General features: G+C 44.0%; 1 protein-coding gene across 1 annotated transcript in view; it reads left to right on the forward strand.

Moving 5' to 3' along the window:
- LOC130121628 (netrin receptor UNC5D-like) overlaps positions 1-14,549 on the forward strand; it is a 155,354-nt gene that overhangs the window by 84,060 nt on the left and 56,745 nt on the right. Inside the window, 2 exon segments of the mRNA XM_056290469.1 lie at positions 11,660-11,834; positions 12,284-12,451. Coding sequence (XP_056146444.1) covers positions 11,660-11,834; positions 12,284-12,451 — 343 coding nt within the window.

The raw sequence follows: 14,549 nt of genomic DNA on the forward strand, positions 1-14,549 counted from the left end.
CCAGGATACATACCCACATCCGAATTCCCACCCGCAGACACGGCTAATTGTACCTGTAGGGATGCCCGACCAAGCCGGAGGTAACACGGGGAATAGAACTGGCAATCCCCGCGTTGGTAGGCAACGGAATAGACCGCCACACCACCTGGGCGCTCTCAACTTGTATCTTTACTACTTACTGTTACTTTTTCCGTCTTGCACCAACATACCAAGACAAATTCCTTGTATGTTCTTGTATTTGGCATAAAATACCATTATGATTCTCTGAGTCATGAATTCATGTCGATTTCAGCCTCATTCTCCCCCCCCCCACCCTTCTCCTTCTCCTTGTGTGATGAATGATTCAACTCACTCAAATGGAGTACTGTTGTGCCATATATTGTGGTCATCAAGTAGGCAACTCCCCATTCATTCGTTAACGTGATATCAGCTAACAAAGAAAATGGTTTTAGTGAATAATATGGGCACAAAGTTAGCCCCCGCTAGCAAGATCAGTATTCAGGAAAATACAGTCAGTAGATCGTCTGATGGGTGTACTTTCTCTTCTGTACTCCTGAGAGGTTAGGCCTTTGGTAAGTGCCGTTGTAAAATGTTGCTCATCAGTAGTCTGGGCATAAGGGCGTGTTGCAGTGTGAACTGTCGAACTTTACTTTAATTCAGAATAAAGAGATCCATCCATTATCCAAGCCACGTATCCCAATCGGGGTCACGGGATGCTGTAGCCTATCCCAGCAGTCATTTGTTTCGCGGCAGGCAGGGAGACACCCTGGACCCAGGCCATCACAGGGCCGAGACATTCACACCTAGGGACAATTTAGTATGGCCAATTCACCTGACCCACATTTCTTTGGACTGTGGGAGGAAACTGGCGGAAACCCACGCGGACAAAATGCAAACTCCACACAGAGGACAACCTGGGATGACCCCCGAGGTTGGACAGCCCCGGGGTTTGAACCCAGGACCTTCGTGCTGTGAGGTGACCGCATTAACCACTGCTCCATCGTACCGCCAAGAATAAAAAGTTTGCACATTTAATGTCACTGGAGGATAAAGAGAGATCCAGGTAAAATCCAAATACCTACAGTCATTATCAAGAAAGCATCACAGAGTTTATTAAAGGCGATATGCAAACGTAAGAGGGTGGCACGAGAAAAGGGCCCCTTGGTAAAAAACAACAGTTTTACAGTCATTAGGCCCTCATTAACTGCATCAGTGTTCTTTACCAGACGTAATTAATCTTTCATCACGATCCCAAAGTCATTTGAAGTGCTTAAAAAGTAACCACTCGCTGATCAACATAACCTTTTCGGAGAGGAAGGAGGAAGTGGCGGTTATTCGAGGACGCGATGAAGGTTTAGCCAACCCCACTCCCAAATGATGTCACTGTCAGGTGGGGAGAGCTCATTTGTTGAATGTGATTTCTCAAAATTCATGGTTGCATTAAAAAAGGCGATGACTGAAGCCAGAGAGGGAGGGTGTGAGCATGAGGAAAATAGATGGAGGAGGGGGATTATTGTAGCAGATGCATTGTCCATGTTTCCAGCATGAATATTTTTTGTTAATATGCTTAATATGGCACTTCCGGTTCCCAGCTCATGGGTTGTTTGTTTGTTTGCTGCTCTGCTTGTTTTTAACTTTAAAAACTTTTTTTTAAAGGGGTCCGTGTCTGTGGGTTGGAAGCCGGATGTGGGTATGTGTCCTGGTTGCTGCACTAGTGCCTCCTCTGGTCGGTCGGGGTGTCTGTTCAGGGGGGAGGGAGGGGGAATTGGGGAGAATTAGCGTGATCCTGTCACGCGCTACGTCCCACTGGTGACACTCCTCACTGTCAGGTGAAAAGAAGCGGCTGGCGACTCCTCGCATATCAGAGGAGGTGATAGGATGAAGCCCTCCCCGGATCAGAAGAGGGGGTGTAGCAACGCCTGGGAAGGCTCAGAAGAGTGGGGTACTTGGTCGTATACAATTGGGGAGAAAAAAAAGGGGGGGGTCCATCCATCCATTATCTTAATCACTTATCCTGCTCTCAGGGTTGCGGGGGGGGTGTTAAAAATCAAAACCTTTACCCACTCCTTGTAACCATTGGAATATTTCAGTGATTTTAAAGGGTGCTTTGATCTGCTGGTTGGTCTGCAGGATCTCTGCTTTTGCTATTTTGGGATTTTACTCATTTTTTTTGTCATGATTTTAAAGTTTATTTTTATCCAGCTGTTAGTTTCCATTACGTAATGTTTAAGCACTCCAATTAACGATCGCAGGATCCAAACTCCTGATTTTCACTTTTACCTAAATGGAGTCTCAGCTGTCCAGGCTGAGATCCGAACTCCACTCCATCGCGAGCCTTCTGGATGAAGTCCTCCAGCAGCAGTCTTTGGTTCTCTCACGGGTAAATCTGCTGCAGCTGGACGTTCCCCGCAACCCTGAGAGCCTGGCAAAAAGTGACACTCCCGACCCATCTGCCATCAACCCCCATCCACAGGAAGTCCATCACGAGGAAGGGAAGAATGATTTCTCTTCCTCTGTTCTCATCAGACAGGGATGGTGACCCTGTCCCACTTTTAAACTTCTTTGCTCCACTTGAACAGCAACCTGAGCTAACGACTACACATACACGGACAGTTGCAGAGCAGCAGGCCCCAGTCCACTCCAACAAGAGGAGAAAGTGTCAAAACTCCCCGACGACCCTGGCTTCCCTTGGGAAACCTCGCCAATGCCTCTCCCCTCCTTGCTGTCTCCAACCTCGTGTGCACTCCTGCTAGCCCTGAGCCTTCAACTCACCTGCTCAACGGAGCAACAGACACTGCCGTGGTTAGTGGGGATGTCATCTGCAGTAACATCTTGCCAGGTGAAACTCTTATCAACTTTGTTGTCCCTAAAGCTGTGGCAAACAACATTCAGCTACCTCCTCCTTCCAAACTTTCTGTTTACAAAGGGGGCTGTAAAGACAGGCAACCAGAAATCCTTATTATTGCTTACTCCATCATCAGATCCGTTGAACTCCCAAGCACTATCACCTCCAGTCCCTCTGGTGGCAAAGTTGCAGACATGATCGAACTGTCTCCAGTGCTCACAGATCTCCACCCATCAGCTCATATTCTAATTTTCCATGTGGGCATAAATGATGTTATGAATATACGAATCAATCAAACGGTGATCAATTAGAGTCTCTCACAATCCAGAGCCTGGATAAAACCCGCATGTTTCCTTGTCCCATTTCCTCTTCTTCAAAAAGTCATGAACGTTTCAGCTGTCTCTGTAGTCTGCACTGCAACAGGGCAGGGTTTTATTAGCCACTTGGACTGTTTCTGGACCAGACGTGACCTCTATAAATCAGATGGCCTGCCCCCAAATACGAAGGGCATTAAATAACTTACTCAGAGCCTCATACAGTATATTGCTCTTAATTCTGACTGATACTTACCTCAGCACGACCCTGTAGCAGAAGACACATCCCCCCCCCATAATGATGAGCGTCTCTCTCTGGGTCCTGCTGAGCACTTCTCCTTCAGCAATATATGTATTAGGATCACCCTACGTATAGACCCAGAGGCACTACTGAATTTACATTAAGATCAATCTTAGTTTCCAACCCGCCCACTCCAACAACAAAATCGGGAATATCTTCTACTCAACGTCAATTAACCCCTTTAACTCCATCTACTGCTGAAGCCATCTCTAATATGGCTGCTGTGTTTTGTTTACATAATGTGAGGTCCCTTGCTAACAAGTCTCTTTAGCAGGGAGAACATATTTCTTCCTATTTTTTTCTCCCTGCTAAAGGATTTTTTTTAATTTTAGGGAGTTGTTCCTTAAAGGATGTGAGGATCTAAGGACAGGATGTTGTATTGCTGTAAAGCCCACTGAGGCAAATTTATAATGTGTGATATTGGGCTATACAAATGAGATTGACTTGACTTGACTTTATGCCAAGATTTTATTATGACCAATAATACTGATTTTTTAAATTTTTTATTATTGAGTCCTGGTTAAACCCTGGATACTCTATCCTGCTAACTAAGGCATGTCCCTCTAATATTCCTGTTTTAATCAACCCAGGCTGTCTGGCCGTGGAGGTGGGGTAGCTGTGATTTTTAATAACATTGACAAATGCTCCCCTGTCTCTCTTAATATTTTTTCTTCTTTCAAGTCTCTGGGTTTTCTTCTAACTGGCCAGCATCCTGTACTCTCTATTTTAATCTGTAGACCACCACCTAACGCTAACACTAGTTTTAGTCAAGAATTTTCTGAAGGCCTTTCTTTTATTATGGACAAATATGAGAGACTTCTTATCCTTGGTGATTTGAACATACATGTTTGTTGCCCCTCCATGTCTTTCTTGTTTTACTACTGATTTTATTAACCTCTTTAAGTCTTTTAATCTTGAAAAATCTGCTAAAAATTCAACTTACAATAAGGGACATACTCCTGATCTTGCGTTGTCTTACAGTGTTTCTGTTAATAGTATTCTGATCACAAAGCTGTGATAGTCCAAACCTTACTCCTATTTCCTGCTCATAAACCAACTACCTGTATCCACTCTCGGGGTCTTTTAATTCCAAGTCAGCTAGCAGTTTTAGCAAAAAGTTTTTAGTGCTCCTGCTAGTAATACCCTTAATCAGAAGGATCTCTCCGTAAATGGTTTATTGGACAATTTTAATAAAACTTGTTGGATTATCCTTGATGACATTGCCCTTATCAAAATTAAACAAGTCAAACACAACGCCCTCCTCTGGCTTAATGACCACACAAGAGACCTAAAGACGCAATAAAGAGAAGCTGAGAGAAAATGGAAGGACAAACTTTGGGTATCTCTTGATATACTGAAAAGTTTGATGCTGGCTTATCAGAATGCATTTAAGGAAGCAAGGCATTCCTTCTCCAATTTGATTACTGGTAGCTGCCACAACCCCGGAGTTTTATTTCAAGCAATAAATTCAGTGCTTAGCCCCCCTCCGAGGCAGTCTTTCAAAACATTCATTAAAAATGCGAGCAGTTCCTCCACCAGGTCATTAATAAAATAGGTGACATCAGACTCCACATTACACCTGTGATGAGAAATCTCCCCATCTGCACTGAACCCTCAATCAGTTTCACTTATTTTAAACAAATTTCTGTTAGACTTAGATGGGTTAATCTCTCACTTAAAGTCTTCCACCTGCCAATTAGACACCATCTCCACTAGGTTTCTGATAGGTATTTCAGACAGTCGGCCCACAAATTCTCTCCATTGTCAACTGCCTTTGCTTGCTGCTGGTTTGTTCTCATCTAGTTTTAAGCATGCAATGGCCCGGCCTCTCCTGAAGAATCCCACACTCGACCCTCTTGTTTTAAGCAATTTTGACCAATTTCAAATTTACTTTTTCAATCTAAAATCTTAGAAAAGTCTGTTCCTTCTCAACTAATTGCACACATGAATAATTGTCACATCTTTGAGCAATATCAATGTGCCCACCACAGCACAGAAACGGCTCTTGTTAAATCTACCAATGAATTACTGCTCGCCGCTGACTCTGGTGCTTGTTCAGTTTTAATCCTGCTAGCCTCGGGTTCCACTTTTGATACGGTTGATCATGATATCCTTTTAAATTGCCTGGAAAACTATGTGGGCATTAAGGACACTCTTGCCTGGTTCTGATCTTACCTATCTGACATCTTTGTTGTGATGGGAGAATTCTCATCCCCAGACCCCTTGCATGTGGTGTTCCCCAGGGGTCAATTCTTGGTCCATTATTATTTTACATTTACATGCCACCCTTGCGTCAGATCATCCGCAATCATAATGTTAATTTTCACTGTTATGTGGATGACACCCAGCTTTATATCCCGCTTGCTGGTAGTTACACAGACGACCTTGCCCACTTGTCTCTCTGATGTTAGATATTGGACGTCACAAAACTTCTTCCAGTTCAATGAGTCCAAATCTGGGGTCTTTTTATTCAGTATCCCTAGCCAGACTGGCAACCTGAAAATTAATCCTGGGAACCTGTCTGCCATCGTCAAGCACTCTGCCCATAATTTGGGCATATTCTTTGACTTTGAGCTCTGTTCTGACACACGTTACCAAGGTAGTACAGTCGTGCTTTCTCCAAATCAGGAACATTGCGAAAATTACAAATTTCCTTTCTCAAACAGACCTTGAAAAAGTAATCCATGCATTCACCTCATCGTGTCTGGATTATTGTAATTACCTGTATTCAGGTCTCAGTCATAAGTCCATCTCCCACCTTCAACTCGTCCAAAACTCAGCAGCCAGACCGTTAACAAATTCCAAGAGACAAGACCACATCACTCCCATTCTTGCAATGCTTCACTGGCTATCTGTTAGTTATAGGATTGATTTTGAACTTTTACTAATCCAGCGTCCGGGTAGCGTGGCGGTCTATTCCGTTGCCTACCAACATGGGGATCGTCGGATCAAATCCCCATGTTACCTTCAGCTTGGTCGGGCATCCCTACAAACACAATTGGCTGTGTATGTGGGTGGGAAGCCAGATTTGGGTTTGTGTCCTGGTCGCTACACTAGCGCCTCCTCTGGTCGCTCAGGGTGCCTATTCAGGGGGGAGGGGGCATTGGGGGGAATAGTGTGAGCCTCCCACGCGCTACATCCGCCTGGCGAAACTCATCGCTGTCAGATGAAAAGAAGCGGCTGGTGCCTCCACAAGTATCAGAGGAAACGTGGTAGTCTGCAGCCCTCCCCGGATCGGCAGAGGGGGTGGAGCAGTGACTGGGACAGCTTGGAAGAGTGGGGTAATTGGCCAGATACAATTGGGGAGAAAAAAAAGGGGGGGGGACAAAACTTTTACTAATTACTTTTAAAGCCCTATATGACATGGCTCCCACCTATATCACAAATTTACTCACACCCCACTTTTAAATGAACTTTTTAGAGTCAATCTGTTGTTGCTGGCCAATTTTATATTTCCCTTCTACCACTTGTTTTGATCATGTACTTTGTTTTATCAGGTTCAATGTTATGTTTTAATTATATTCTTGTGATTTTTATCCTGACCTTGCTCTGTAAAGCAAATAAGGTCTTGTGCTTTATGTTTTTATTGTGTTTTTTTATCTTGACTGTGTACTAATTTATCTTGTACTGTAAAACACCTTGTTACATTGTTTTGAAAGGAGTTGTATGAATAAAGCTTATAATTATTATTATTATTATTATTATTATTATTATTATTATCATCATCATTAATGCAGCTGTAATTGAATGATATGATTAAGTCAGGCTTTGTTGCATATCAAGGTTGAGATGGATAACCGTGTATTGTACATGAACAGTACAGAGTACATCAGGGTGGGCAATATGGCGTCTCCCACTGACCACTGACACTTCCAGAGTCTACAACCTATAGTTACTTCAGACGGACTTCCATGGAGGAAGTGACAATCAACAACAGTTTGAGACCGCTAACAATGGAGACCACGGTTTCTCTTGTTCTCTCCCCCTTGACCACAACTGAACTTGGTATAAAAACATGTCCACTGTCACCTGATGTTATCGTTACTCATCTAGTAGCAACTCTGAATATAGCAAAGTGCACGCACACACACACACACACACACACACACACACACACACACACACACACACATCCCAGTGGTCAGCATGGTGACCTGGCCATCATGCTACACACACACAGCCTGATCACAAGTGGTTAAGCCTGGTCCATGAGGTTGGCTGTTGCCTATTCTGGTTGCCATCTAAGTGGAACAAATTTGCCAATTAAGCAAATCCGTTTCCTTTTCTCCCCAGGCACAGGCTTATCAGGCTCATTTAGGTCTGTCCTGGCCCAGCCTTCTAATCAGCATGTGCATCTCTCTATCGCTTTCCCCCTAAAGGGGAGACTCTGGAACTGCCATGAATATACATGTATTGGGTTTATATATTTCCTGCAGCAAATACTGGAAGAAATTGAGAGGTAAAGAATAGTCAGTGCAAAAAAAAATCATTTTCATACTTGCCAAACCATCCAGTGCCACGTTGTGCCCTGTGGATGGGGGCATTGTCATCCTGGAAGAGACCACTTCCATCAGGATAGACACGGTACAGAGGTGATTACTCACGATGCTTTTTGTATTGATTTGCAGTGACCTTTCCTTCTAAGGGGACAAATGGGCCCAAACCATGCCAAGAAAATGTCAAGTTTTCTTCAAGTCTTGAATTTTATTCAGATGTTATTCTCAAGTTAATATTATTATAATAATATTATATATTCTTTTTTCTTTTACTATAGTCTTTTATCTGTGAAGTGTTTCGAGATCTGTCTCTGCAGATGAGAAGCGCTATGCAAACTCAATTTATTATTATTATTATTATTATTATTATTATAAAAATGCTCCCCACAGCTCAGCAGAGCACCCAGACACCATCACTGTAGGGGGTACGGGTCAAGTGTTCATGTTTTTCCTTCAATTTGTCCCTCGTCTTTATATATGACTACAGACCCGTCGCCTGACCTCTTTGGTAATTAAGACTTTGAGCACCTTATTCTGTCCCACCTTAAAACTATCACTGACCCACCCCTGGACTACCTGCAGATCACCTACACAGTCAACAGGTCCGTGGACAATGCAGTAAGCATGGCACTCCACTTCATCCTCCGGCATATCTATATATATATCTATATATCTATATATCTATATATATATATATATATATATATCTATATATATCTATATATATATATATATATATATATATATATATATATATATACACAGTGCATCCGGAAAGTAGTCACCCCCCTTCACTTTCCCCACATTTTGTTATGTTACAGCCTTATTCCAAAATGGATTAAATTCCTTTTTTTTCTCATCAATCTACACACAATACCCCATAATGACAAAGTGAAAAAGGTTTTGTAGAAATTTTTGCAAATTTATTAAAAATAAAAAACTGAAATATTGCATGTACAGAAGTATTCACACCCTTTACTCAGTACTTGGTTTTGGCAGCGATTACAGCCTCAAGTCTTCCTGGGTATGAAGCTACAAGCTTGGCACACCTATATTTGGGGCATTTCTCCCATTCTTCTCTGCAGATCCTCTCGAGCTCTGTAAGGTTAGATGGGGAGCGTCGCTGCACAGCTATTTTCAGGTCTTTCCAGAGATGTTCAATGGGGTTCAAGTCTGGGCTCTGGCCAGACTTGAACATACATATATATATATATATATATATATATATATATATATATATATATATATATATATTAGTTGGTCCGATGGCGGTGAGCTTTCAATGAATTGTATTTAAATGACTTGTACTTAAATGAAGCCCTGTGATGGCCTTGCAGCCTGTCCAGGGTGTCTCCCCGCCTGCTGCCCAATGACTGCTCCAGCATCCCCGTGACCCTGAGAGCAGGATAAGCGGTTTGGATAATGGAATGGGATGGAATTATTCTTTTTAACTTTTATCTTTATTATTTACTGTTAGTCTTTCCCTCTTGCACCAACATTCCAAGACAAATCCCTTGTATGTTCTTGTACTTAATAATAATAATAAATATGATTCTTATTCTGATTCAGTGTACCTACCAGTACTCCAGCAATTAGAATAGTCTGTCTGTGGAGCCTCTTTGTTTGGCTGTGGACCCAGTTTAATCTGTCCCCAAGTTAATTAGGCTAATTCAGGGCACATGGTCTCCAACACGATTTTGAACTAAGCACCAGTTCTTTTTAGTGGTTCACTTTGTGAGCGACCAACTGTACAATCTGGTAACTGGCACCGGTTCAGCCAGTGACTGACCTCTAGGGTCCATTCGCTGCCCTCACTGACAGATTTGGTCAAATGCAGTAGTCATCTAGTGGAATCAGTACTGAGAGAGTTTTATCATGGAACAAGTGTTGATACATTTGTGAATTATTGAGTGATTGTTACGAGAAAAGGGTCCATTTGTTGCAAAGACAGGCATGCTTAAGGCTCGTGCTCATTCGTTCTTGCTTGTTGCCCTCAGATCTCTTGAATCAGTGTGGCGTCTTTCACACCGCAGCCTCCTGCTTGGTGGTGGGGCTTGCTGTGATTGAATCTATCGCTTGAAAGTTTGAAACGTTTGCATGAAAGTTGATTCAACTCACTTACTTACAAGAGTCATGCTTTTGAATGGTTTTGATTTTATGAAGAAGATGAAGCTCTGCCCCCCCCCACCACCTTAAAACTGGTCATTTCTATAGTTGAGTGGATTGGTCTTGGCAGCAGTAGTCAAGCATGGCAGGCAACAGGGCTGAGCAGACATTGCGGGTGCAAAGAGAAGTTAAAAAGAAAAACAAAGAGACCAAAAGAGCAATGCAGCCCACCAGTGTGGTTTCTCCTAAAGGCTACGAAGCCAAATGATGAAAAAAAAATCAAATTAAAGGCAGAAGATGAAAGTCTTCTTGAACCATCAAAGGGAGAGAAAGAAAGCCACTGGTGACAACATGACTCCTGATTTATTGATTTCCCAGTTCATTTTGTTTTCTTTTAGGGGGCTTTGAAAAGGCCAAACAATCTTCGAGTGGTTGTTTGGATGTTGTTATAATCCCTTAGCAAATGAAAACGCAAACATACCCACACCACACACACACACACACACACACACATACATGTAGGCTTCCAAAAGGGGTGGAGTTTTTCATCCTCAAACAGCCATAAATCAAGCGCTACGCCCTGGCCAGAGTTTCTCAATGAAAAGCTCAAGACAACGGCACATTAATAGCAATTTACAGGGCTGGTCAAGCAAATCAGGGGGCACCAACCGAGCACCATTTAGTTTGTCATTCCTAATTACCGTCTCGTGCTACATGGCTGCTGAACTGGTACCGGTAAGAGAGTTGCCCTCCCGCATCACTCCTTCCGATTGGGCGGTTGTCACGTGAACAGCAATGCCACCGCCTTGTGGTCTTGAGTTGAACGCGTCCTCTCTTTCAGCTGAGTCAGTGCAGTAAGATCACTGAGAAAAGACATAAAACAAGAAAACAGAACTGGGCAAAACTGTTTTCAAAACCACATCTGACGTTAATTGCAGGAGGAACCTTTAACCATTAATCAAATAGAGATAAAATACTGATGAGCTGAAGACTGTGGTTTTACAATGCTGGTTCTTCACATGTTATTTGTTAAAAGATGTGTAGTTCAGGCGTCCAGGTGGTGTGGCAGACTATTGTGTCGCCTACCAACACGGGGTTTGCTGGTTCGAATCCCCATGTTATCTCCAGCTTGGGTCAGGCGTCTCTACAGATGTGTCTGCGGGTGGGAAGCCGGATGTGGGTATGTGTCGTGGTCGCTGCACTAGCGCTAGCAAGAAGGTCCTGGATACGAGCTCCGAGGTAGTCCAACCATATTGGGTCATCCCGGGTTATCCTGTGTGTGGAGTTTGCATGTTCTCCCCGTGTCTGCGTGGGTTTCCTCCGGGGGCTCCAGTTTCCTCCCACAGTCCAAAGACATGTAAGTCAGGTGAACTGGCCATACTAAATTGTCCCTAGATATGAATGGGTGTTTGTGTGTGTTGGCCCTGCGATGGTCTGGCGGCCTGTCCAGGGTGGCTCCCCACCTGCTGCCCAGTGACTGCTGGAATAGGCTCCAGCATCCCCGCGACCCTGAGAGCAGGATAAGCGGATCGGATAATGGATGGATGGATGTTTTTGTGTTCGGTTAGAGTCAATCATGTCCTGTCTTTAACTTTAGGTGGAGTGGCTGAAGAATGAGGAGCCTGTGAGCTCTGGTGGGGTCATTAATACAAGAGCTGATCATACCCTCATCATCTCAGAGGCCCGCCTGTCTGATTCGGGAAACTATACTTGCTTGGCCAGCAACATTGTAGCAAAGAGACGCAGCACCACAGCTACTGTGGTGGTCTATGGTAAGATATTCCTATTATTGTTTATTTGTGTAACATTTCTAACTAAGGTTCTGCCTGGGGAAGCTCAACCGAAGAGTTTTATGTAGGCTCTGTGACCAGGAGAGCTCAGATTCCATGGTCAGTATAGCACCCACAGGAATGTATTGCTTCAATTTACTACATTTACCATCTACAATGATTGGACGTCCATGTAAAAGGTGGTAAAATGTCCCTTTAATATCTCAGTTATCGTGCCTCTTTATGTCTAACAGAAAATGTAATGCTGTTAAGCACTGTAGCTGGCCAGTTTTCATATCTATTTATTTCACTTAACTTGCAAGATGCCAAGTTCTCTAATAATCCCCTTCAGAGTGGTAAGTGTCCATGTGCTCTTTCATTTGTGGTTTGTCATTATGTTACTTATAGTATTTCTTCTTCCCTGTCCCTTTTTTCTTTTTTCCTTCATATAGTGAATGGAGGTTGGTCATCATGGACAGACTGGTCCTCGTGTAATGTCCGCTGTGGGCGGGGAGTGCAAAAACGCTCACGCACTTGCACAAACCCAGCCCCTCTCAATGGGGGAACATTCTGTGAGGGCATGTCAGTGCAGAAAAGCACCTGCAACACACCCTGTCCAGGTAAGCCCACAAACATTGTGCATTTTACCATTCCGTCGTTTGTCCTATTCCAGTGAATCCAAAGGATTAAGCATACTCTTAATAGGAAATGGCTCTAAAACATAATCTTGAAATAATATTAATAAAAATGATAATAAGGTAGGTAGAAGTTTATTTGATGGATAGTGCCTGTCTTAGGATATGAGATGTTCCAAGTAGTGCGATCTTCTGTAGGGCATCAAAATACAAGAACTACAGAAGATCGTACTACTTGGAACATCTCATATCCTAAAAAAGGCACTTGTGTGGTGACCCACATCGATATAACGAGAGACATTCACCTAAGAGGACGGTGTACCTTTAAGGGAAGAGGTGAGGGGTCAGATAATGCACTTCCGCTTCCAGTTCACAGTTCAAAGTCGTTGTCGAATGTATGACATGCTAAGTTGGAGCTAGTAAACTACCTCGACTACGTCTACTCTCACCTCTCCTGTCTCGTTGTTTTCTAACTCCACACTATCCATCAAATAGACGTCTACCTCATTCTAACCCTGGGCCAAAGGAATGGGCCTGGTTATTATGTTGTATTATGGCATGAAGTTAAAGGAAATTCGTATAATAATAACAATAATAATAATAATAATTGATAGTAATCATATTCATTCTTTAATTCATTCATCTTCAGCCGCTTCTCCGGGGTCGGGTCGCGGTGGCAGCAAGCTAAGTAAGGCACTCCAGACGTCCCTCTCCCCAGTAACGCCCCCCCCCCCCCCAGCTCCTTCTGGGGGATCCCAAGGCATTCCCAAGCCAGATTGGACATGGAGTCCCTCCAGCGAGTTCTGGGTCTATTCCTGGGCCTCCTCCCAGTTGGCCATGCCCAGAAAACCTCCAAAGGAAGGCGCCCAGGAGGCATCCTAATCAGATGCCCGAACCACTTTAACTGGCTCATTTTGACGCGAAGGAGCAGCAGCTCTACTCCGAGCTCTCTCCAGATGTCCTAGCTCCTCACCCTATCTCTAAGGCTGAGCCCAGACACCCTACGGAGGAAACTCATTTCAGCCACTTGTATCTGCACTCTCACCCTTTCAGTCACTACCCAAAGCTCGCGACCATAGGTGAGGGTTGGAACGAAGATTGACTGGTAAATTGAGAGCTTTGCCTTCCGGCTCAGCTCCCTCTTCACCACAGTGGTTCGGTACAATGTCCGTATTCCTGCTGATGCTGCACCAATCTGCCTGTCAATCTCCTGCCCCATCATACCCTCACTCGTGAACAAGACTCCAAGATACTTGAACTTCTTCACTTGAGGCAACAACTCATCCCCAACCCGGAGGAAGCAATCCACCATTTTCCAGTAGAGAACCATGGCCTCAGACTTGGAGGTGCTGACTCTCATCTCGGCCATTTCACACTCAGCTGCAAACTACCCCAGTGCATGCTGGAGGTCGTGTTCTGATGAAGCCAACAAATCCACATCATCTGCAAAGAGCAGAGATGCAATTCTGCAGTAATAGTAACAACAATAATAATAATTAATAGTGACCAAAAGGGGGAGATCACGGATACAAGCGGCTAAAATGAGTTTCCTCCGTAGAGTGTCTGGCCCCAGCCTTAGAGATAGGATGAGGAGCTCGGACATCCAGAGGGAGCTCGGAGTAAAGCCGCTGCTCCTTTGCGTCGAAAGTAGCCAGTTAAGGTGGCTCGGTCATCTGATTAGGGTGCCTCCTGGGCGCCTTCCTTTGAAGGTTTTGCCGGGCACATCCAACTGGGGGGAGACCCCGGGGTAGACCCAGAACTCGCTGGAGGGACTACATGTCCAATCTGGCCTGGGCACGTCTTGGGATCCCCAGGAGGAGCTGGAGGGCGTTACTGGGGAGAGGGACGTCTGGAGTGCCCTACTTAGCTTGCTGCCACCGCAGCCCGACCCTGGAGAAGCGGCTGATGATGAGATGAGATGAGATGAGATGAGAAATTATCTTGAAATATCCAAACTGTTTATAGTTGTAGAACCGGTTTATTAGATTGAATAGCGACGGTAGTCTTCCTTGCTTTGTATTTTACGCTGACAGAAGCTTTTGGGGATCCTTTGATTATATTGATACATCGTTTACCTGTCTAT

The sequence above is a fragment of the Lampris incognitus genome, chromosome 12 (genome assembly GCF_029633865.1).
Source record: "Lampris incognitus isolate fLamInc1 chromosome 12, fLamInc1.hap2, whole genome shotgun sequence".
Taxonomy (NCBI): Eukaryota; Metazoa; Chordata; class Actinopteri; order Lampriformes; family Lampridae; genus Lampris; species Lampris incognitus.